This window comes from Lonchura striata, chromosome 15 (genome assembly GCF_050655825.1).
Source record: "Lonchura striata isolate lonStrDom1 chromosome 15, ASM5065582v1, whole genome shotgun sequence".
NCBI classification, from domain to species: domain Eukaryota; kingdom Metazoa; phylum Chordata; class Aves; order Passeriformes; family Estrildidae; genus Lonchura; species Lonchura striata.
In genome coordinates, this window is record NC_140717.1 from 8,320,180 (window position 1) to 8,343,234 (window position 23,055).

General features: G+C 40.1%; 1 protein-coding gene across 4 annotated transcripts in view; it reads right to left on the minus strand.

The window, feature by feature from the left end:
- CLTCL1 (clathrin heavy chain like 1) overlaps positions 1-23,055 on the minus strand; it is a 34,081-nt gene that overhangs the window by 7,048 nt on the left and 3,978 nt on the right. For 3 of the 4 annotated variants that reach the window (XM_021549928.4, XM_077787162.2, XM_021549926.4), the window contains exons 2-27: positions 18,398-18,605; positions 14,573-14,841; positions 14,130-14,291; positions 13,590-13,703; positions 12,261-12,434; positions 11,792-11,989; positions 11,221-11,421; positions 10,945-11,097; positions 10,284-10,406; positions 9,461-9,598; positions 9,089-9,253; positions 8,559-8,739; positions 8,027-8,190; positions 7,747-7,872; positions 7,327-7,469; positions 6,502-6,736; positions 4,604-4,726; positions 4,029-4,174; positions 3,454-3,637; positions 3,084-3,276; positions 2,464-2,621; positions 2,204-2,368; positions 1,958-2,065; positions 1,473-1,640; positions 1,245-1,394; positions 283-414 (exon numbers count right to left, since the gene is read on the minus strand). In XM_021549928.4, coding sequence (XP_021405603.3) covers positions 283-414; positions 1,245-1,394; positions 1,473-1,640; positions 1,958-2,065; positions 2,204-2,368; positions 2,464-2,621; positions 3,084-3,276; positions 3,454-3,637; positions 4,029-4,174; positions 4,604-4,726; positions 6,502-6,736; positions 7,327-7,469; positions 7,747-7,872; positions 8,027-8,190; positions 8,559-8,739; positions 9,089-9,253; positions 9,461-9,598; positions 10,284-10,406; positions 10,945-11,097; positions 11,221-11,421; positions 11,792-11,989; positions 12,261-12,434; positions 13,590-13,703; positions 14,130-14,291; positions 14,573-14,841; positions 18,398-18,605 — 4,281 coding nt within the window. Of the gene's footprint in view, positions 1-282; positions 415-1,244; positions 1,395-1,472; positions 1,641-1,957; positions 2,066-2,203; positions 2,369-2,463; positions 2,622-3,083; positions 3,277-3,453; positions 3,638-4,028; positions 4,175-4,603; positions 4,727-6,501; positions 6,737-7,326; positions 7,470-7,746; positions 7,873-8,026; positions 8,191-8,558; positions 8,740-9,088; positions 9,254-9,460; positions 9,599-10,283; positions 10,407-10,944; positions 11,098-11,220; positions 11,422-11,791; positions 11,990-12,260; positions 12,435-13,589; positions 13,704-14,129; positions 14,292-14,572; positions 14,842-17,747; positions 17,868-18,397; positions 18,606-23,055 lie in introns of those variants that run through there. The other variant, XM_077787163.2, reaches the window with a different exon arrangement.

Genomic DNA, 23,055 nt, shown 5'->3' on the forward strand with positions numbered 1-23,055 from the left:
TTGTGCTTATTGTTCAAACCCTTCAGACAAGGTACTTGCCAGGAGTAAAATAAAACAGTCTCCAAGGCCAGTATAGCCAGGAGTAAAATAAAACAGTCTCCAAAGCCAGTTATGCAACTCTTCTGCATTTCCCCTATCAAGCCAGGACTGGGCTGCTCCTCAGTCCTTTATACCAGTGGCAAAGCTACTTAACAGATGTCAACTCTGTTTTCCAGCCAGAGCCTGGAGTGCCTTAACTTGAGCAAGAGGACTTTCCGTTGACCTATGCTCTCCCAAACTCACCTTTGAGAAAAAATTGACTGTCCTGGTGTGATCCAGTCGTGGAGATAATACAAGCAGAAGATCATTGATCAGCAGAGGTTTGTAGTCTAAGTAGAACTGCAAGGCTTTGTAATATAGCTCCACATTGGCCACCTGCATGATCAGATACTAGTTAGTATTTAAACAGAAGTAAGCCTAAGGTGCTTAGTTCACACCACTTAACTCAGAAGAAATTTTATGTGACTCCTACTAAATAATAGCGTAAGTTTCCTTCTAGAGGTCGGAAGTTTTACACTTACACAGAATTCTTCTTCAGTCTCATGACTGCTTCTTGTACCATCCCTTTTAGACAGTGAAATCACAGGCTACCAGGGGCATTACAAACCAATTATAATCCATCCACTGAAGAGGTCCTGGCACAGGCAGCCACTACAGTTAATACAACCATTTGTCAGCTTCTGAAGCCAGTGAAAACTGTAGCCTTAAAAAGTTTTTAAATTGTTTCCTTGAAACCCCCAAGAGCAGTAAGAGTGTACTCAGTCTTAAATCTTGTTTAAACTAGTTCTCAATTCACTATTCTCTGCTGTACTCATGGGACTGCCCACTGCACTTCTCACACCAAAACAGCTGGAAACATCTACAGAAATCTTCCAAGAACAGTTATAGCCTCAGACTAAAGCTGCAGTCAGCTCAAAGGTACTAAGGAGGTTAGGCCTCTTGCTTGTGACCTACGATCCTGCGCAGTCTCTGAAAACATTCTGTGCTAGCTGCTGCCACTCAACAGAATGTGCTGCACAGAAGAAATAGTGTAAAATCAGATTAATTCTTTGTGTTAAATTGATTAGAAGTTGTTTTAAGTACAGCAGAAAAACTGAGTAGTAGCTTAAGCAAGCTGTTTTCTAAACAGCAATTCTGTTGTGCATTTTTGCCTCTGTCCTGAAAGAAGCTTTCAGCACTTAACTTCGGTTACCAAGTTACTTTACCTTGGCAATTATGTCTTTAAACTGGCCTTCTTTCCAGGCATCAGTGGGGTGATTCATCATAGTAATTATTGCATTGTCATACTCCTCATACTTGTCATACAGGAATACAAGTTCTGCCCAGAGATGAGCCTGTTCTGCAGCTCTGAGCACCTAAAAAAACAAAAAAATGCACCAGGTTTGGTTCACTGGCAGCTTCCCACCTTCACTTGCAGCTACCTTACTGCATACCTTTGGAATATTAACTCTAGACCAGAAAAGCTCCAGATGTTCCCTCATTTTCTGAGGCTTGAATTTGGAGTATAAAATGGCAAGTTCAGTAAACATCCCCATGTGAGCACGCTCTAGGCCCAAAGCAGCTTCCAAAAGGGCAATCAGTTCTTCAAAGTAGCCACGATCCTGGATGTCAGGAAAATAAGGATTAATAAAGCTTGCTAAAATGCATATTTACTTAAATACAAAATGCTTTGGCTTTCTCTCCAGTGCAAGTGCTGAGATTTTTGATTCCAGTGAGGTGAGAGAATTACAAAAGAAGGCACAATGGAAACTATTACCTCACCATTTACTACAGAAAAAAATGCACGTCACCACTAAGAAATTAGGATAGAGGAAAAATGAATTTAAGTATTACTGCCCAAGGTAACTTTTTTCTCTGCAACCACTTTATTAGCAGATACAAGTATGCTGTACAAGTCTTCTAGAATATTAACAGTTACCTGATAGTAACTAATCAGCTCCTCAAGTTCATCAGCATGTATGACTATGTGTAAGCCACAGATCTGTGCCAAGCGAAATTCTTTTCCATCCACACAAGCAAAGCAGACCTGTCATGACAGTCAGCAAATAGTTAACAGGAAAAAGCTTTACCAAATTTGAGGTTTACTAAGACTTCCAAATAGGTATTTCCATAATAATACCTTTTCTAGAATTAAAACCTACCAAAACCTACAAGTTTAAGTTACCTCCTTCCAAGTCCTTGTGCTATTGGCTTTGCGACCACTGTCCACTGCTGCCTGATACTCCCCAAGGTGCACCAAGGTAGATGCCAGGCGAGCAAAATTGGATACGTTGTTATAGAGAAGTTTTGCAGCTTCATACATTCCCTCTTCATAACAGCGATCACCGACCTGAGTGAGGAATCCAAGGTAAACAAGGGTAGCAGCAAGAATGAGGGGTCAGCTACGCAGCAAGTCACACTTGGAAACTGTGGACCAAGACATACCTGCTGTATATGGGCATTATTAGGGCCACTAATAAACTCCTCCAGTTCTGACAGACGATTAGTTTTTGCCAAAGCAAAAATAAGTTCTGTCTCTACATAAGACTCTCTAGCCTTCTTCCTGGCCATCTGTAAGAACTTGACTAGGTCCTCCCAATTATCTGAAAGAGAGCAGAGATATGCAAGATCCTATGTTTAATCATTCTGTATTGTTTACCTTGCCCACCTTGGGGACAGTTTTCACTAGCAGGCTCAAATCTCTCCTCTACCATGATAATAAGCCATTTGCATTTGAATTACAGAATTCCCTGTCAACACCAAGTCACATTCAGGTAAGATTGGTCTTCTTGCTACCATTCTGCAATCCAACTGGCAAGCAATTCTGCCACATAACAGCTAAATAAATATCATATACCAGAGAGAGGTCTATGTTTGGTGTAGCAAGACAGAAAATCTTAGCAAGAGGAATCTCACTTAACATTGATTCATCCATTCCCTGTACTGACTGTTCCCTTTTTCTCTGAAACAGAATTCCTTGGTTTCAATAGTCTCTGATGCTCAATGTAAATGCAGTAACCCAGCTCACATCCAAGCAATCTGAAATTGAAGTTGCTTTGCCTTACCATTTCTGTTAGCTGCCTGAACGACCTCCATGTAGGCAGATGGATCATCTGCCTTTATATAGGAGTCAATGGCTTCCTTCACCAAGTCCTTCTGGAGCTGTGCTCTGGCCAGTTGGCTCCACACTGCTGGTTCATTACATCTCTCTGCAAATTCATAAGCACGGTCTAAGTTGCCAATGTGCTCAATCAGCACCTGTTTGAAATTGAAGTTCCAAGTTAAAAATCTAAATTTTGTAACACTATCCCTTCTAATAGAACTCTCCAAGTGTATACACTGCTCTGTGTAAGCAATATGAAGCTAACTGCTCTTAGAACAGCCATTTCTGTCCAGGGAAGCATTCTACACTACCATACCGGAACCGCACCTCACCTGAATTGCTGAAGTATTGACATCAAATTTTCTGAATATAGCAAAGGCTTCCTCATATAGCTCATTACTGATGGCAATGTTTGCAATATCTGGGGCATCATAGTTATCCAGCCGATTGATGTACTCCATCACTCGGGTGCGGTCAGCCTTAATGGCAGTCAGGATCAGCAGATTCTGCAGATTCCTTTGGTTAACAGAAGGCATAGGCTATAAGCAGTGCACAGCAACACCTGCTTAAGTGACATGGATTGTACACGTGAAAAAATAAACCCATTTACTGTCACTAGAAACAACATTTCATCCCCAGATTGAGAACTACTGACATTTACCTTCAAAAAGAAATTGCTTACCAGTATTAGCATTCTCTGGTCTCAACACATCACTGCAAACTGGACAGTGTGAGCTACCTCTGTTCTTCAAGCACAGAGCACTCTAAATTGTATCTTTTCACCTTATTATAAACACTGAAGAGTGCTTACGTCTTGCAACCAAGAGACCCATGATAGCCTATATCATTCACAACATAAACAAAGTCACTGAACAGGCTAAACCTGAGGACAAAGCTCTCATCTTACCTGTGTTCACTGAATACAGAATTATCCAAGACTATTTTTTCCAATAACTCAATCAGTTCATTTGGCAGATCAGCAGTCATGAAAGCTTTCACAGTTACAGAAACTTCCTCTGGATCCTGTGTCTCTGATAAAGCCGTCTGGACAACCTAGATTCAAAGGCAGGAAACTATTAAGTCTTTTCCCCAAATTAAGTATTTGTCGATTTGTCAAGTTATTTTTCCAATGAGTTCAGAAAAGCTTAAGAATTTTGAGAGCATTTCTATAAAGACAGCAAGAAACAGCTATTAGCTGTATTACTATATTTTATAGAGAAGTAAAATCGCATCTTATGCCTGTATAGGAAACAAATTCACTAGCAGAAGGTTATTCTCCAGGACAGAAAAAATACCTTACTGATAGGTAAATCTTCTGACCATGAAAGTCAGAATTAATACCTGCCACTCTTACAAACTCCTATATGGTGAGATGGGGCTCTAAGGGACCTTGTGGAGGAAGAATGCTACTTTAATGCTCCATAGTGTTTCTGAGACATCCTGAGGTCTCCACATACTGGAAGTTGAGCCTTTTTGCTGTACCTGGTCAATAAGCTGCCGCCTGAACGGGTTGTTTTCTTCCAGTACATTTGCCCAGAGCTCAGGGTCCTTCCTGCGCACCAGATAGCGAGCCTCACTCTTAAACAGGGAGTTCTCATTGCATACCTGAAGGAGAAATTACAATTATTGGCATTACTGTTAAGGATCAGTACCACAAGACAGGTTCAGCTAGCTATGAACCAGACAGTCTAGAAGACTGACTAGAACTAATTTCTGACCCATGCTAAATGCCACAGACAAGTTCTTACCCAACCTCTGATCTGGAAGGCTCATGGAGAAGGTCTCCAGCAGAATTTCTATAGCTTCTCTTGGTTTTGCCCAACACAAACACTCTGACTGTGGCTTCAAAGTAACTATTTGCTTCTGGTTGAAGTGAAGACCTGCAGAAGCCTGAAGAACTTAAGTTTTAAATCTAGAAAGGGGAGCCACTTGCCTGGGCAGTGCTAAGTAGAGAACTAAGGAATGGTGCAGTTGTTTAAAGCTATAAGTGGGTTATGTATTTGGTGTCATTAGCTTTACACGTGTTTATAAGCATTCAGAATAGCAAGTGGCTTGGATTCTCTTGTTAAGGTGTTAAGGGTACAGAATAAATGTGAAATTCCTTATAGAAGTGCACCATGGAAGAGTTACAAGTTGTGACCCTATTCGTACCAGTAACTTCCAACTTCCAGCTAGAAGAGTAGAAACCTGAAGGCTAAGTCATCTTATAGCAACAGCTCACATTGCTAGTATCCAAATAAGCCTGTGGAATCTCAATTACTGTGCTGTAAGCAAAACAATATTAGCACAATTTTGCTTTATGCTTTACATTTATCAGTTGCAGGAGTTGACCATTCTTCCAGGAGACAACAACATCTCAAGAATAATTCTTACAGGAAGAAGATGTTTATTCCACAACCAGAAACTCAGGGAAGAAACTGGTACAGACAGGCTTTAATGGTTAACTAGAATGGTAAAGTTTATCCTAGCAGTCTCCTAGCAAACAGAAATTCAAAGCCACCTTCATATCCTGAAATAAAGGAGACAAATGAAGCCAGCCCTTTAACAGCTACAGTGAAACTATTACTTAAAAATTAAACACTTTAGGCTGGAAAGTCATCCACTTTAATCCAGTATCAAGCCTGGATTATACTACCATTTTAGTGCTCATAGCTGACATTCTTTGCATATACCAATATGGAAGTGCAGGTAGGAGGAGAATGTTCTTCTCAGCAACCACAAGCACTACTGGCTTAATCTGACATTAAGCTCTGGTGTTCACATTGAGACCACAAAGTATTTGAGAACCCTAAGAATTTCACCTGCCCTTGAAATTCTGAGGGATGTTCTAAGAACAACAAGCTTAAAAGATAGCAGAGAAATGCTATTGGATTAAACTATAGTTAAACTCAACATTTACTTTCCTCATTTCTGCTTAAGTATTGGAGCAAGACTATGGGTCAATCACAACAAAGGAAAATTACAAGCCCTGTTTTAGTTTCAAGGAAACTTTTCTTTCATTGTAGGGTCAGGCTAGATGACAGCCTGCTCCTCCTGTTGAGCCTTCAAGGCTCAAAACAATCAAATTAACAAAGCTTTAATGGTAGGCATATTCATTACCTGGGCCTAATAAACAAATTAATTTCAAGGAAAATCAGTGGATGAAAGACATGGATCGTACTTCAAAGTTCCAGTTATACAATTCCAGTTTGGACATACAGCATAAGTTCTTCTCGTCAGCATTAAAATTAGTCTCCACATAAAAGAATCCCACCCACCTCAACTCATGAGTGAGACTACAAGACTGGATTCTGCAAGTGTTAGACTAATAGCCAGACAAGCTTCCACTTCAGGCAGCTAGCGGTCCTTTAAAGCATGCTTATAAATGCAGTTTTGCTAACCTTTATGAGTTCCAGATCACACTGCCCCCTCTCATAAGCAACGCAGGCCAGATGAGGATCCCTCTTTTCACAATATTTGCCAACTACACGGCTGTCATAGTAAGGATTCTCACGAAGGAAGCGCTCTGGATTATTATTACTGTCAATGTAGATTTTGGCCAAAGCATTATGAGTCGCAGGTTCTTCACAGCCTTCATGAATCCTTGATTCGAGCCATGGCAACAGCAACTTAAGCCTTTGAAGAAGCAAACATTTCAGGTTTTTAAGTCAGACTGAGTTATGTTCTACAGCTACCACTCAGTATCTGGCCTTCCCCTCAAACAAGTCTGCCGGTCCAACTTAAAAGCAAGCACAGAGCCAATTATATTTTAATGAGTCTTAAATGAGTGGAAGACAGATCTGCAGCTTAATATCACAGAAGGCTGCAGATACCCCTAGTTTTACAATCTCTCAACTCCTGTTGTATTAGCTGGCAGTTCATGCTTAAAGCCATTTGTTTATTTTTCAGGTAGTGAGAAACTATTTACAGAAGCTGCTGTGGGCCTGCAGCTAGTCTGTCAAGACAGTTTGATCCAAATTTACTCCAAAGGCACATGGCTGGCTCTATGGCAGTGTTCAAAAGTCATGTTATACATGATGTACTGCTGTCAGGCATTCCTACATGACCCGAACAATCAAAAGACTGACTACCAAATTTGAACTGCTCTTCTACAGAGAAACACAAAACAATATTAGTACTTCATCATTTAACAGAACTGCATGCAATTCATGTATAGCAGGGTCCGGGAAGCCCAACACTGAAGCCCACAGATGCATTTTCATTACCGATTTCTTTTTTCCACTTCAGCCACCAGCTCATCTGTGGAGAACTGTCCTCTCACCACCATGATCAAGTTCTTGATGACATCCTCAGAACAATCTACATCAAGAAGTCCTCCAACCACTGCTGGTATACGGCTAGGATTCACCTAGAATAAGCCACCATCATTGAAATTAGTTATTAGCATTACTAATAATGCACCCCAGGTCTTTCCCATGGAGAAGTTCTAGTCTAGTTAACAATTTCAATTGTGCTTCAGAGCAGAGAACTTTGAATAACTAACATTCATATATCCATTCCAGGAATAATGTTTTTGTGATAGACAAAAGGCTTAATGAAGAGCCTCTGCACTGGGAGAGTGAGCAAAAAAGAGACAGCAGATTATGCTGTAATTCCTTATAATCAAGTAAAGAGCAAGTCCTTACCTTCTGTACGTAGATTTCAATATACTTCTGCAGATTATTACGATATAAATAGAGCACGAGGTCATGAACAAAGTCAAATCGATCGCAGACAATGATCAGCGGAAGCTGATCTGTGAGCTTTGCCTCCTGTATTTTGTGTGAAAGAGAAAAAAGGGACGAAATATTATTCACAGCCATGCCAATTAAACCTTCGTGGTGTTTCCCTCCATTAGAAAGCTGTAGTTCTGCTGCTAAGCAAAATATACAGAAGACCCTTCAATCCCCTGGGTGGACTATTTACCTTCAGGAAGTTCTTCACTCGTTCTGGGTTATAACAGTTACTTTCACGGCAGATTCTTTCCACTTCCTTTATCTGACCAGTCTTGCAAGCTGCCTGGATGTACTTGAAGTGAACATCTGGATCCTGGCTAAAGTTTACAATGGAGCCCAAGAAATAGAACAGTCCTGGAAAGAGTCACATGTGTTTAACATTGTTAGAAGTGAAGCAAGTGAAGGCTGTATAGGCCTCAGCTTGTGACTTAGAATCCTTCAATACTCCTTGCAGTTGACTGAAAGCTGCTGCTCTCTCAGTAAGGCTGAGTTCTTTTTCCTTCTTTCAGGTTTTATCTTTCTTTCTGATCTTTACTCAAGAGAGTTAAGAAACTATCTAGAACAAGACTACCCCTAGAACTCACTGTGATAAGCTCAATTTCATAAATGTATCCTAAGATCCAGCCATGTGACAATTACCTCTCCCATAAAGGCTACAATCCTTACAATTAGCTTCAATCAGTCAGTGCTCCCAAGTAAGCTGCTTCCCTCTAATACTGTACCTTCATAGCTTTTGAAAGATTCAAAAAGCTCCACAAGAGACTGGGTGCCAAGCTGTTCATGGTATTTAGAAGCAACTTGCACACACAGCTGTAGATTTTGCCTAATGTTGGCTGACAGCATGGCACGCAAACACTCCACAGAGTCTTCAACTGAGAGAGAGCCAAAGAAGTTCACAAGCCACTGCAAAGGGACAGAAATTTTACTCAGTAACTCATACACTATTTGACTAATTTCTAAGATAGGCCAACTAGACAGCTTCTACTACAGAGAACTAAGACCAAAGACCTAAAATTCACTGTATTTACAATCACAAAAGTGCAGTTTAAGAATAGTATTTGAAATGCCCACCTCAGAAACTGAGACCAGATTTAAGCCACTGAAAGTACAGACTACAATTTGATCGTTAACTGGGCAAATGTTCTCGAATCACAGCTACTTGGGCTACTTCAGTACCTACAACATATCTCACAGCAGCTGCAGAAGTGCTAAAGACTGTTCACATCATTTTCTTACTCTGGACAACACTTACCTCAGGATTCAAGAGGTGAGTATGAACAACTGCACGTTTAATATCATAGAGATCCGTGTAGTGCTCCAAAGCTCGCTGGAGCAAGCCTGCCTTTTCACACAGCTGGGCAACATGAGCACGATCATAGTGTGTAAACATTTGGTTTCCAAGAATGGCATCTGCAACCTAGGAGGTTACATTTCATATTCACTGTCAAGAAATCAAGACTGTCAAGAAAATCAGAGCATCTTAGCCTACAAATTGTTCATAAGTCACAGCAGTGACTTAGTAGACTTGCACATTATTAAATGATTTATAGACGACAGTATCAGACATCCTACTCTTGTGCAAGTCCAGTACTGTCTCTCCCTTTTTGGAGGAACTGGGTCGTACCTGTGGGGCATGAATCAAATTCATTTCCAGGAGACGGGTCTGAAGATGGCCTTCTGCAGGGCGGTTATTTTTCAGGGCATCCAACAAAAAGGACGTGCACTGCTGCAGAAGACTGTGCTCCATGAACACATCCACAATCTGTTGAGATTGGACAAGTTACAGAAGAGGGGTCTATATACACACACATATATGTTTTTCTGTGTATGCACACAGCCTGGCTAGACAGGTGTACCGGGATGATGTTATGATACTGTATCCCCTTATAATCTGCTTTATGCCAAGATTCTAACTTGTCTCAAACTGAAACAACAGGCTATCACAGCACCTACTATTCTGCATTCCCTTGTTTTCATAGTATTACTATCATGGTAATAGAGAGACAAGTTTCACATTTCCTTTTTCTCTAGAATGGAAGAAATGCATTACCCTGAGCTATTATACCAAACTTTACCACCCACTCTTATTTAGTTTGAACACAACATGCAAAGGTCATCCCTTCTCCCACTGGGATAGTTGCTAGAAGAAAAGCCAGGACTTTTTCCAAGTAGCTTCAGTTATTTAATAATGCAGCAGGATAGTAAGACTTTATTACTTAGACTAAGACTGTGGTAAGTTTACTGTCAATAAACAAGAAAGCTTCCACAAGAACTTAAGAACACACTTGCCTCTAAAGACTCAATGATAACCAAACTTAACTACACTATTTAGTCACTCCTCTAATCAAGATGACAATAGATGTGAACCAGCCTTACCAGTCCCCAGAATGGTACTACACTATTCCCTCTGTCTAGAAAGAGACCGGTACACTTGTTGTAGGCATCACCTGGTTAATGTTAGCCAGTGGCTCCTCATCCTGTACCAGCATCTGAGAGAACTGCAAGCCTTGTTCTGGACTGACTCTCATCACACTTCTCAGTAGGAAGATCCAGTCTGGGGTATAGCCAACCTAGGGATTTCAGGAACAGTCATATATATTTAGGAAGCTTTACACTTCTGTTAAGCCTTCAGATTTCTTACGGATAGCAACTATAAACTGTTCTGAGCTTGCAGTGCCCATTCCCCATCTTCCAGGAATTCTCAGACAAAAGCATTTCTTGTCTGTTGACACAGAAATTCAGGATTCACCTACTTAGTAACTGAACTTATGCCAGGGCAATTCTCCGGCTATGTAAGAAAACTGCCTGGAATAAATTTCTCAACAGTTCTAAAGCCCTATTTATCAAGTCCTAAACTTAAAAGTAGGCATTATGCAATTTTTCTTTTTTTATGGATTACAAATCTAAGTCTGAAGAATTCAGGAAGACTCTTATCTTTATTCTATACAATAAGCTTAAGCCAGTCCATTAAGTTAATACTTTACAAAATTCTGGATGCTTTGAATTTTATGTTTTGCAGACTTTTTAGACCATAGTTATATACTATGATTTGCATAATGGGCACCTTAAACATAAGGCAGAGCCTGCAGTTTGTGATAAATTATTTACCTTCTTAGCATACAGCACTATTTTCTGGAATTGGCCAGTTTCAGCAAAACACTGAATCACTTTGTTTGGCACATTAGCTCGAAGATAGACACTGAGTGCAAGGGTTGGGTCGGCCGTCTTCACCAAGTCTCCCAGCTCCTCCGAGCACTCCAGCTGATGACAGAAGTGGTATTTTGTCAAGCAAAAGAATTCAGAGTTGTAGCACCAACTAAAGTGCTGCTTACACTTAACTGTTAGAAGGCAACAGAAGTAGGCTAATATAATTATCCAGCCTACCTTGTCTTCCTTCAGCCACTTCTCCAGAAGCTGCTTGCGGCCCTGCTGCAGGACAGGGCGACAGAGCTCCAGAGATTCAAACTTGTTCAGCTGTCCCTGGTCGAGCAATATTCCAAAGTACTGGAGCAGGGGAGAGGCCTGCCCAGGCTGAGCTGGTACACTCTGGAACTTCCTAATTGTATCACTGGTACGTAAAATTCCCTGAACAGGCACAAGATAGAGAGAAGCAGTGTTTAATTAGTGAAGACTGAACAGCATTAGTTAAAAAAGCAGGTTTAAGGATAAACTGAAGCATCTACTGTTAAACCTTCAGGATAGAGACCATCAAATCAATGACTTTCTAGCATGAAGTCAGTGGCCCCAGAAAGTCCAGTCTAGCTAGAAATGGACAGCAGATGTTCCTTTAGGGCATACAGGGGAACGTATTAGTCAGAACCACTACCAGACTGCAGAGAACTAACACTGCATTTATGTTTTGAATGTCAAGCTCTGAAATGCAAGTGACCTAAGCAATCCACTAAGCTTAGGCAAGTTTCCATGATTTCTAGGCTTTACCTTTGGAATTACTTACCTTTGGTGCAGATGCTGCTACTTTAGCGGCATCTGCGTAGTTTCCTTGAGCAAAGAGTGTGTTGAACTTTCTGGCAAATAACTCCTCTGCCCCTGCTAGGTTACTACGTATAGCCATTCGCAGTCCCAAGTCAGGATTCTGGAGAACATTCGTAGCATAGTTCACAATGTTGTCTTCCTCAACACATACAGAAAGCACCTGGAAAGGACAAGAGGCATATTGAGTACTGTCCTTTCCACAACTATTATGAAATACAACAACAAAATGGCTATGCAGCTCATCAGTGAAGGAGCAAATTAGTAAAAAAACAAGTTCTTCAAGTAGCTCTGTACTAGAAGAGATAAAAACTGATTAATTAAAAAGTCAGTTGCTCTCTTCCATGACATTTGTTGCATAAAGTCACTCCTCAGGTTTGTTACATTCCATTTGAATTTTAGAAGGCTCAGAAATAGAATGGTGGATTTGTTACCTGTCCTTTTTTGTTCACACCAATAATGCCTGAGGTAGGTTCATGAGGAGCTGTGACAAAGATAGTATCAGCACTAATACGGTTCATGTAGATGCACACTCCAGACTCCAAATCATACATGTGGATATATCCATACTTGGTGATCAGATAAATTACACCATGCTTAATTCCAATCTGCCAAAAACAAGTTTTTATTAGTCAAAGCTAGTAATATTGTAACACTTAAGACAGCTGCCTTTAGCCTAGTCACAAGAAAGTACTGTAGTGACATGCCTTTGTACTGACACTAAGAACAAATATAGCTTCAGGCTTCTTCCTTTCAGACTCAAAAGCAATGAACAGCTTTGCTGGCCATTTGCAGGCATAGCTCCAGTGAATAGAGGTTGAAGGGAAATTAAAATTCATCTGCAGCAAAGAACACACTCCTCATCCTAATAAGCCAAGCTGAGGAGAAAGGTTTGGGCATAATTAGCATTCTAGTCTAGATATGTTCAGAAATACTAATGAGATAATCCCATTTTCTTCCAACAAAGCTTACCCAAACCACCAGCAGAATCTAAACCAAGCTCATCTACTGAGTACTCCAGTTTATCTGTCAAGTCCCTGAAACTGGGGAGGCTTCCAAGCCAAAAGGGTCTTCAGATATAGAAGTACTCTCCCCTTGGAACAAGTCTTTGGATATTTTGTTTATTAAGCCTTAAGCTGAAGTATAGAGCCATATGAATCCTGCCACATATGCACCTTAGTTATGGGCATCTCTTGGTCTATTTATGAAGCTGGTCTATTAGACTTGTCAACAGTCATGCTCTGAGATGGACTAGAAATGTGTCATAAAATCAGCCTGAGACATGCTAAATGAAATTTGGTCTGTGATAGCAACCAGTTCTGTTCTTTCCTAAATAATCTCCCACTAATGCCCCAAATTGCCTTTTCTGCGCTGCTACTACAGGAGATGTGCTAATATTCTTATCTAGAACTTGGAACATGAGTAGGAAGCTGAATAGCCAAAGTGATGTTGGAAACATTCTCGCTGAAGACACTCCCAAGGGGTTTCTTTGGGGTCTGTTTCATTGGTTTGGGTTCTTCTTGTAGAAGTTTTGTTGGGGCTTTTTTAAATACAGAAGCAGTCTATATATTTAAGTCACTATTTTCATGTCCATGCTACCTCCCACAAGCCTACTAACATCCCTCCCAGAACTAGGAAGAATGACAGCAAAGCATGATAGAAAACATTCTTTGCAACAGATGTCAGCTCCTTGCCAGGCTATAAAGCTCATTTTTTTTCTTGGGGGGGGGGGTGGGGGGGGGGGGAAGGTGTCAAACATTTACCTGCATTGCCACAGGAAAGTCTGTCTGTGCCTCAGGTGGGAAAAACACATCAACAGCTTTCTTTACAAATGGCTGATTTCCAGTAGCTGGCTGACCTACTTCAATTATGTGCAGCTAGGAAGAAAAGAGTTCATGCCATAAGATTGCCTGCAAGTACAGCCACATCAAAGAAGTTCCTTTCCTCAGATATGCTGCTGAAGTCAATTTGGCCAACAGTCTGGGGAGCTGTGCTCCACATATTTGGAATGTTAAATTTGCTGGAACCCAACAAATTAAAACCTGGGAGAAGAATAAAAAAAACCAAAACACCCACTTTTTATGAAAGTGACTATTCCTATTCAAGACATTTTGAACCACACTTGTCAATTCATCAGTTTTGGAGGACAAGACTGGAAAGGCCAAGGCATTTACTGTGGTGTTACCTCAGCCCTGCACAGACTGCTCAGCAGTTGTAGCATATTCAATGCTACTGAATTCCACGTTCAGTTTGATGCAAACAACCTACCTATGGCACTTCAGGAACATAGCTGCAGACTTTACCTTGCCTCCTGCAGGACTCCTCACAGCAAAACAAAAGAGGGTAGAAGGTTTGGCATTTCCCTCTATTTTAAATTCTGCAAAAGCTGCTGCATGGCCTTCTATAGGTTGGGAGACTTTTCTATCAACTGAATACAGCTGCATTGCACCAACCACACGATTTTGCTAGAAAAAAGAAAGGTCAGCTTTTAGAGGTAATATTTAAAATGTTTGTAGCAAGACCCTTGGGACAGTAAACTAAAAAGCAGCAAATGCCTCTCATCCCCTCCTCTAACACTTAAGCTGAACTAGAAGTCAGGCTATTTCTAGACAAAAGATAGTTTTGAATTTTTTATTTACAGAAATCAAAGTTAAACTACAGCAGCTATTAAGTGAAGTGGGGCCAGGGCTCTCCCAATTATCTTCATAATATGTTATCTTCATAATATTGCTGCCAGAGAACTTACCTGTGCTGAAATTCCTATCAGCAGCAGCCATTTTTGGTGTTCATCTGTTCTGTAATTGATGATTTGGCAGCCTGCAAGACTAGCATGTCTATCAAACATCTTTTGGGGTTGTGATTCTCCCTCCATGCTCCAGTGGTACACTGCTGTCTCTGTCACCAAGGCAACTGTATTCACAGATATCCATTTCCAGAAGATCACTTCCTCTGCCATTGTATGGGCTTTCATTTTACTTTTCATCTCAATGTTAAAGATCTGAAGTGTTTTCCCAGCTAGTGTGACAAAATCCAAGAAACATCACAGATCAATTACCACGGTGGCCATCCTGTAGTTTGCCCATTTACAAGTACCCAGTTTAACCCACTGTTCCAGTGGTGTTAAAGACAGGGTTAGTGTCCTGTCACATCTCAGTCTCCTTTGACACTTGACTCTTACACAGAATCCCCTCTCCACCCCCAACACTAGTACCATCCCAAAATCAAAAAATCTCCTTACGGACACTCACACAGACATTCCAACAACTGACAAGCACAGACACTTCCATTTACTATAAGCTGTAGTAAAAAGACAGTCTAAGCTACAGAGCTTGTGTAAACTCTTGTGCTGCCAGTTGGCAGCACTGGTATGCCAAGTTACAGATGCATAGTAGATGTCCTTCAGTATAACTAAAAGAAAGAATGGCTCCAGTTTATGTCAATTTAGTAGCTGCTGTAGATGACCTGGACTGAGTCAAACAGCATAAGACTTTGGCTTCAGACAGCCAAAGATTACAGCTTCCATTTTGTTTTCCTGTTGGATGAACTGCACAATGAACTAGATGGGCTTTGTGCAACAAGTACCTACAGAAGAGGACAGTCAAAAGTTCAGAAAGACTATAGGAAGGTTCGGAGCTTTAGGTCCAGTTAAGATTACTTCTTCATTATTTAGGAAACTACAGTGCAGGTTTAGGCTTGATTTTAGTAGTCCTTTTAGACAACCAGAAGCCCTACCCTGCTAGGTAGTCTTAAAACCAATGCTAACTGAACCAAACCATAAAGAATAAGGGAATCCATTCCTTTCATGAAATCGAAGTGATGTTTTATTTTACTGCAGATGAGACAACTCAGCACCAGGAATATTCTTTTCTGATCACAAGACACCCACTCAGACTGCTGGAGTACTGGCTTGTAATGCCATTATTTCTATTCCCATTTCAGAAGTGCTTCCTGCTAGTAGCACTTGTGTCTGCCAAACTGAGAGACATTCACTGATAGGTAAAGGCTGCTGGCCAAGGTATTCAGGAGTTACTAATCCCAAGTTAATACGTATCTTGAACTGCTTTATAATGTTTTAGCATAATTTATACATAAATTGATCATGTTAGTTTAATACAGTGTCAAGAGACAACACAAGACTTAAGAGCTATCACATGAAGCATTTGCTGCCTGGTTTAACAGCATTGACAACTGTAAACTTGATCAACAACATCCTAGGAGAGCTTGCTAGCTTCCCTGGGACCAAGAGCTGCTAATCAACACTTTGCTCTGCACATGCACTTACTGTGTTAGACAGATGCAGTAAGCCCAGGCCTGTAAACTGACAGCCAGAAACAGCATATTTACTCTTGGACAATAATTTGTGTGCATTTGCATCTTATGTCTACTTGAACACCTTATTAGGCCAAGATTCGAGACAAAAAGACTTAAGGTTTTCTGATCAAACTACCAAACTGGAGAATCTATTTAGACTATACAGGTGCAATCAAGTAAGCAGATTTGATTTTTTGAACATCTGCACAAGAACTTACATTACAGTTGACTGGAGCATGACATTTCTCCATTACACAAAGAATGGAAGCACCCTCGAATGCTGCATTCTCCACTTATACCCACTGCTGAGCACTACCAGTACAGAGCAGTGCAAGAGGACCAAGAACACAAGGACAATACATAAATCTTGGTATGGCAGGAGAATGCCACATGCAATCCAGAAATGAAATTGTGCATACTGTATGTCAGTTAAAATCAAGAAGTATTTCATTTCTTTTTCTGAGGGTGGGTTTCTACATTTATTGCTCAATAATCCTGGGATTACGAGCAACTCCCCATCATGGCACACTGAGTCACAAGGCGTAACCATTTTGACTATTGAAGCCTCACTTGATCAGCAGGGAAAAGTCTTGAGTGACAGACTGACTTAAACCATGTCTTCAGGTTATCACGGACATTGGTTAGGTAACTCTATCAACCCTCTTTTCTACCCAACCTTCTGATCACTAGATTATTTATAGAAGAGATCATGAAGTTTGCAACACTTGACAACACAACTTTGCATGTCAATGTAACATCATTAACTCAACCTTATTGGTTCAGAGGACAGAATTGTTCACTCTGAATGGACAGAACAATACTCCTTTTGAGCAAGTCTTAACTGGCAAGAATAAAGCTATATTCTTTGAAGCTGATGATAATCCATTTAGTTAGTATGTTAGCTTTCAAACCTGATTATGTAGTTTCCTTTTAAGAGGTAGACAAAGCTCTGCTAGTGTAGAGAAGGCCCTTTCCTTGCCAATAAAGTTTGTTTAAAGGGGGTCCAAGATAAAGGACAGTAAACTCTTAACAGATGTGAATTTTTTTCATTATTACCTTTACCCATAGCCAGGGTAAGGCAGTTCTTTGCAAGATGCATAACTACCTCAGCTGAATCACAGATCAGCTGAAGTCAAATATTCACTTTAGTTCTCATCTAATGTCAGTATTAGCCTGACATCAAAGAAGTTACAGGTTTTGCATCAGTTCTGAGGACAGTTTCTTGGACCCCCAAGAAATTTCACCATGATTTTTCACAATAAAAAACACACTTAGGCAGAAATGAATAGCACACAGGACATGCTAGCAGGTCTCTCATAAAAATATTGCAACTTCATTTTGTCTATCAACTGTACTTCCATCACATATACACACAAACATTAAAAGCACTCTCTCCTCCTTCACTTGGTACAGTCAATAGTCAAAACAGCCAAATGGTTAGAAACAAGCCAATGGAGAACATGATCACTGTAATACCAGTTGAGGATTAAGATTCCCCCACCTGGCCATGAAGTCAACCACCAAATGGCTACCTTAAAGTTCAGAACTTTTTATGAGATGGGACCATTCTGTACTACCAAACATACAATGTCAGGACAAAGTTCACTCACCATCTGTTTAGATAAGATGCAGGAAGAAAAGTACATAGTCAGTAACAGTTATTGAGATTAAATACCAGTTGTTGGTCATTTGAGAAAAGAGCCAGAAATGAATTAAAAATTACTTCTTTAAGCTCAGATTGCTACTTAAAGGCAGTAACAACACCACAGGTAGCAGTAAGCAGAGGTCTTCTAGCTGCAAGACCTCATGACTGTCAAATTTAACATGTTTGTTATGTTCAGACTTTTACACTTACTGGCCATCCTTATGACATTTTTGTCATTATCTAGTAAAAACTTCAGAGCTACAAGAAAGGGCCAGGACAGGGCAGAAAATATGGCTTTACACTCCTATTCATTTATACAAGTGTCCATTATGTTTACAATACCTGTTTAAAAGGAAAGTATACCAAATGCTGACCTGGTCCTCAGTGAGGCTAGGAGGCTGCAGTGCCAGGTCCAAGCATCTCACACCCACTTGGAGGCAAATCATCCAGAGATTACTGAAAGATCTACTACCAAAAATACAGCATGCAAGTTCAGGCGAGAATTCTTATCCTCATACACATTCTTCTTAGAAAGTTTACATAAAGTTTAGAAGCACTAATAAGTAGTACAGCTAAACAGTAGTTTTCATATTGCAATCATAAAGGGTTACTCACCTTTTAGTGCTATTACTTTAGAGGCTGGATTCATGATGGCACTTTCTGCAGAAATTGGACGTCTGATGGGTGTTGTTGGATCACTCATGTCAATTATCACTACTTGTGCCTGCTCCCCTACTTTCTCCCTTATGCAGATGAACTTGTCAGATTCCATTGTCAGGGTGCTGAATCCAATGTTTGCTGGATTAATGCCCAAATTTTGGAGCTAGAAAGACAAAAAAAAGAGTACTTTATTATCCTTCCCATGTTGAAGGTCTAACTCAAGCCCCTATGTCTAAAATCTCCTCCAGAAGGAAATGTAAAAATGAAAAGTTTCCCTGACTAGAGCGTACACTACTAAACTCTGATTTATCTTCTGGGTCTCTTTGTTCCACAGGTAAAGAATTGTCAGTATTCAGGTCCTAAAGACATTCTGAAATTGTATTATTGATGCAAACTAAAAGGAATTTTAACTTACGCATTTATTACTTAACCTGGTTCTAGTAATGTGATAAGACTACATCAGCAATAGCACCACTATTTCAGCTTTAGCACGGCTGGTAAATTTGATGTTCAAAACTTAAGGGTAATTGATTCTTTCTGTACTACCCAGTGATGCTGAACATCGTCATTCTGCCTCTTACGTCCACTCCTAGCAATAGTGTAGAAGGAAGTCTACACAGCAGGTCTCAATTGTCCTACAAAGTGGATTTGTTCATCTTACTTCACAGAATACCTAATTCTTACCAGTGAAAGGTAAGAAAGATGTGCTAAAATAAACAATCATTTAATCTCACCTTACCCAAGATGCCATGCCATTAGGCTCAACAACAAAGGCAGGGGTTGTGATGCAGGCCCCTTCCAGCTGTACGTCCAGCTCTAAAAACATAACTTGTGCTCAACCAGCACAAGTTTTTTTATTTTTATAATAGTAAAAACAAAGTAGTTACTCTAAATGTAACCTGGAGTAATTTTGAGCTGCCAAACAGACTCCCCTAAAGACAGCTATGTATATATATATAATTTTCATCCTTATGTATTAACTTTTATTTCCATTCACTCTCAATTTCAGTTAACAGGAGGAGGTGGCAGTGAACAAACATTACTATTCCACTGGTCCACAGTAAATCAGACCTACCTACGTAGCACAGCCTGGTTTGGTACATCTGTAAGCTGCATTTTATATAACAGTAACTGTGACAAGCCTGAGCACCTGCTTTATACCCCAAAGCGATAATTTTCAAGCACAGGAACTGCATCAGCTTCACTGAAGCTTCTCAAAGGATTAACCTATACTGCTTTTCAGTGCACTGCAAGTGAAAAACTACTGCCCTCAAGGAGACAGGATAGAATATACCACCAGCAATCACTTAGTCATTACGCTTCTTTGATACACCAGAAGCTTCACACAATAGACTAAATCCCTTGGGCAAAAAGTCCCACGACAAACACTGTTTTAGTGTGTTTGAGCTGGCTGATCATGGCCCGCTAGAGCTTCTGTAATGCTACTCACTAAATCATAAAATGGGTATGTAACAGAGATACCTTTACGTGTGATGTGTCGGGACTGTGCCCAAGAATGCCTCAGGAACTGTTTGTTTTCTGTTCAGCTAATGAAGAGCTATTCAGCTCAGTAATTGCTAATCTCAACAGACTCAAGTTTCAGTAATGTAAGTCAAATGTATGAATGCATAAAAAGACATTTGCTCATTCCCATAAGTGTTTCTCAGCAGAACTGAGAGCCATTCAGCTTACACCTCACTTCAGGGGTAAATCCTTAATACACAACAGTAAACTTCAGCAAGTGCCATTCACTCCAAAAGAGAATCAAAGTTTAGGCACAAGGTCATCAGATCATGCTTGCACCCAGAGTTTTGAAAACAAATCTGCCTGGTAGGTGGCTATTACAGGCTTCTGTGTTGGTAAGGAAAGAAGTTCTCATACCAAGACAACTCGTGTACCTTTCATATGTAACACACAATGTTTTAGCACACAATAAACATGCAAGTTGTAGCTCCATCAACTTCTGTGACCTTCAACAACAGATGGCTCTTAATAGAGCTCTTAATTCCACTGCTCTTGCTCTACACCAGCCAATGTCCACACAATGTCACAGATTACACACTCACGTATTTGGCACTTAAGCACTTTGATGCTGAGCATGTTCTGAGTCCATCTGCCAACAGAGTATAGTCCACTAAGAGTCATAAGAGTAGTCAAGAGATTTAACTGCAGCACAGCTAAGTTCCTAACTTGATTTAATTAATCCAAATTCAGATGTATTCCCAGAGTATTGAAGCAGAAACAGTTTTTTCAAGGTCTCTTCTCAATTAGTGTGCTTCAATTTGACCTACTCTTCAAGAGACAGCCCCTGGTCACTCATTTTGCAAAGTGAGAACCTTGAGGCATTTCCTTAAGTTCATCTTTAAGCCCACCATTATTCACTTCAAAGACTGGTCCCTATTGAAGAAAATGTTTTGGGTATCTTCACTAAGACAAGTATGATTTTGCATCACACTCTGGTATTAAAATTTCCTGCTTTAACCCATTATAAAATCTAGCAAAGGCTTCAGAAAAGGTAATGCTAAATTCTGCTCGAGTATCACTGCCATCGATATTACTAGGGAAACCTGTCACATCTTTTAAAGGCTAAATGCCAGTACTCCCTAAAGGATGGTCATGTGAATACTACAAGCCCCATTCAATGACGACAACACTTCACAGTTTAGCAGCCCGAAAATACTGAAGACTGTTCCTACTATTAGGGGAGTGGTAGTATCCTCCTGAGATATGTGAGGCACTGTAAGAGGCATATTCCTTATTGACTGTACAGAAGAATAGGAGCAGAATCCCTCCCCCATCAAACAAAAGACACCAGCCAGCATCACTTTTACCTTCGATGGGACAAATCTTCCACGATGATCTGAACAACGTTGTTGTAAAGCACTTTCCCCCACTTCCTCAAGAAAAAAATTAGTGTAACTTTATTACAGGAGGTAGTAAGCATACTTATTTAGCAATGTATCTTAAAAGGCATCAGGTGAAAATGCTACAGGTCATTACTGGGGTTTATATATATTAATTAACAATTTTCAGTTTATTTTCATAAAGGAGTGAACAACAGGACTTTTAACAACTACTAAATTTTTGGGTTTTATTATGCTTCTTAGGCAATCAGTAGCCTCTCTAAGGTTGTTTTCTTCTGAAAATAAAGATTCAGTACTACACAGTCATTCCAGAGGTATTTACTATGACTTCCATTATTCCATTTACCATAATTTCCATGATTTCACCCACACCTTACTTTTGGGTAATCCAGTTAAGCCCTACCAAGCATCCCCATGTAGGTTACAGCAAGCCTTGCTGTAGGGGAAAGGGTAAGATTCTGTTCTACAAGTAACAGCCTAATACTTCTCCTGCCCTAACACCCATTAGCTACACAAACAGCACAGAACAGTTTTTACTATCAGGCTGAATGAACCAGATAAACAAAGATTTTGCTTCATAAATAGCCAGTATTACTACAGAGTAGATTAGATACCGTAAGACCTTCAAGAATTTTATGGATATTGAGAACTTACTGACATGGTAAAGATTAAACTAAGATGTATTATTTGTTTCTCAACATGAATGAAGACACAAAGATATTCAGGATGAAAGACCATTATTAATTTGATATTTAGTCTTTCCCTGTTCTTTACCAGTATTGTACCATTTGCTAAGAAATTAAGTCAAGATGTCTTTTACACAAGAGTTCTATGAAATACTGAGCTTTCTAATGCATTTCCCTTACTGTGGAGTGCAGTGATCCAGACTGAGCCAGCACAGGCCAACTCAGATACTGATACCTCTAGTCTTCAAACTAAGTCTGTTTCTCTAATGGGAAATAATTAAGCCTGTCTAATACTGACACTCCAGTAACTGGGACCTACCACCAGTTAAATGCCAGAGTCAGAACTCTGTGAATTTAGTATCTCTCCAGAGTTTAGTGTAAGTATCCCATTTCAGCTTCATGACACATAATTCTAGTATAAATGCTTGTTAGAGGCGATCCACTATTGTTTCTAAGGCCATTAAAAAAAGAGTAAGGCTTGGACAGAGGCTGTATGCACGCAAATAAAAACTGCCTGCTAAAAGCTCTGTAAGCACACATCTTTTTAAACATAATACTAACTAAAAATGCAGTAATAATTTCCCATAACTCTTACTCAAGTGACTACATAAAGCTCTAATCATCCCCAGTAAGGATGTACATATAACTGCTGAACATTTCTACTCAACTGCTCACCCTCACCTCATCTCCTGCTATAGTTTCCAATTTGACAGCTGAGGGACACCAAGGAAGTATGTAAGACCTAAAACATGCAAGACCACTGGTCTGGGCTGCACCTGCAGTTAGGCTTTCATCTCAAGTGATAGTTACTCCCTACACAAATGAGTTATTACTACCATATGCAGGGCACTTTTAAATGAGCAAATTTAGGCTCTTCATCACTGAATAGCTGAATCAAGTCATAATATTTAGCCCTACCTTTTGAATACAAATCTAAAAAGTCACAGCCTGCAAATCTCCTGAGTGCTTAAATGCACATATCCAGCCAAAGCAAACTTATGAAAACCACCCAGTTCAGTCATGCCTATTGCACAACAGGTAATAATTCTTAATAAGACAAGTC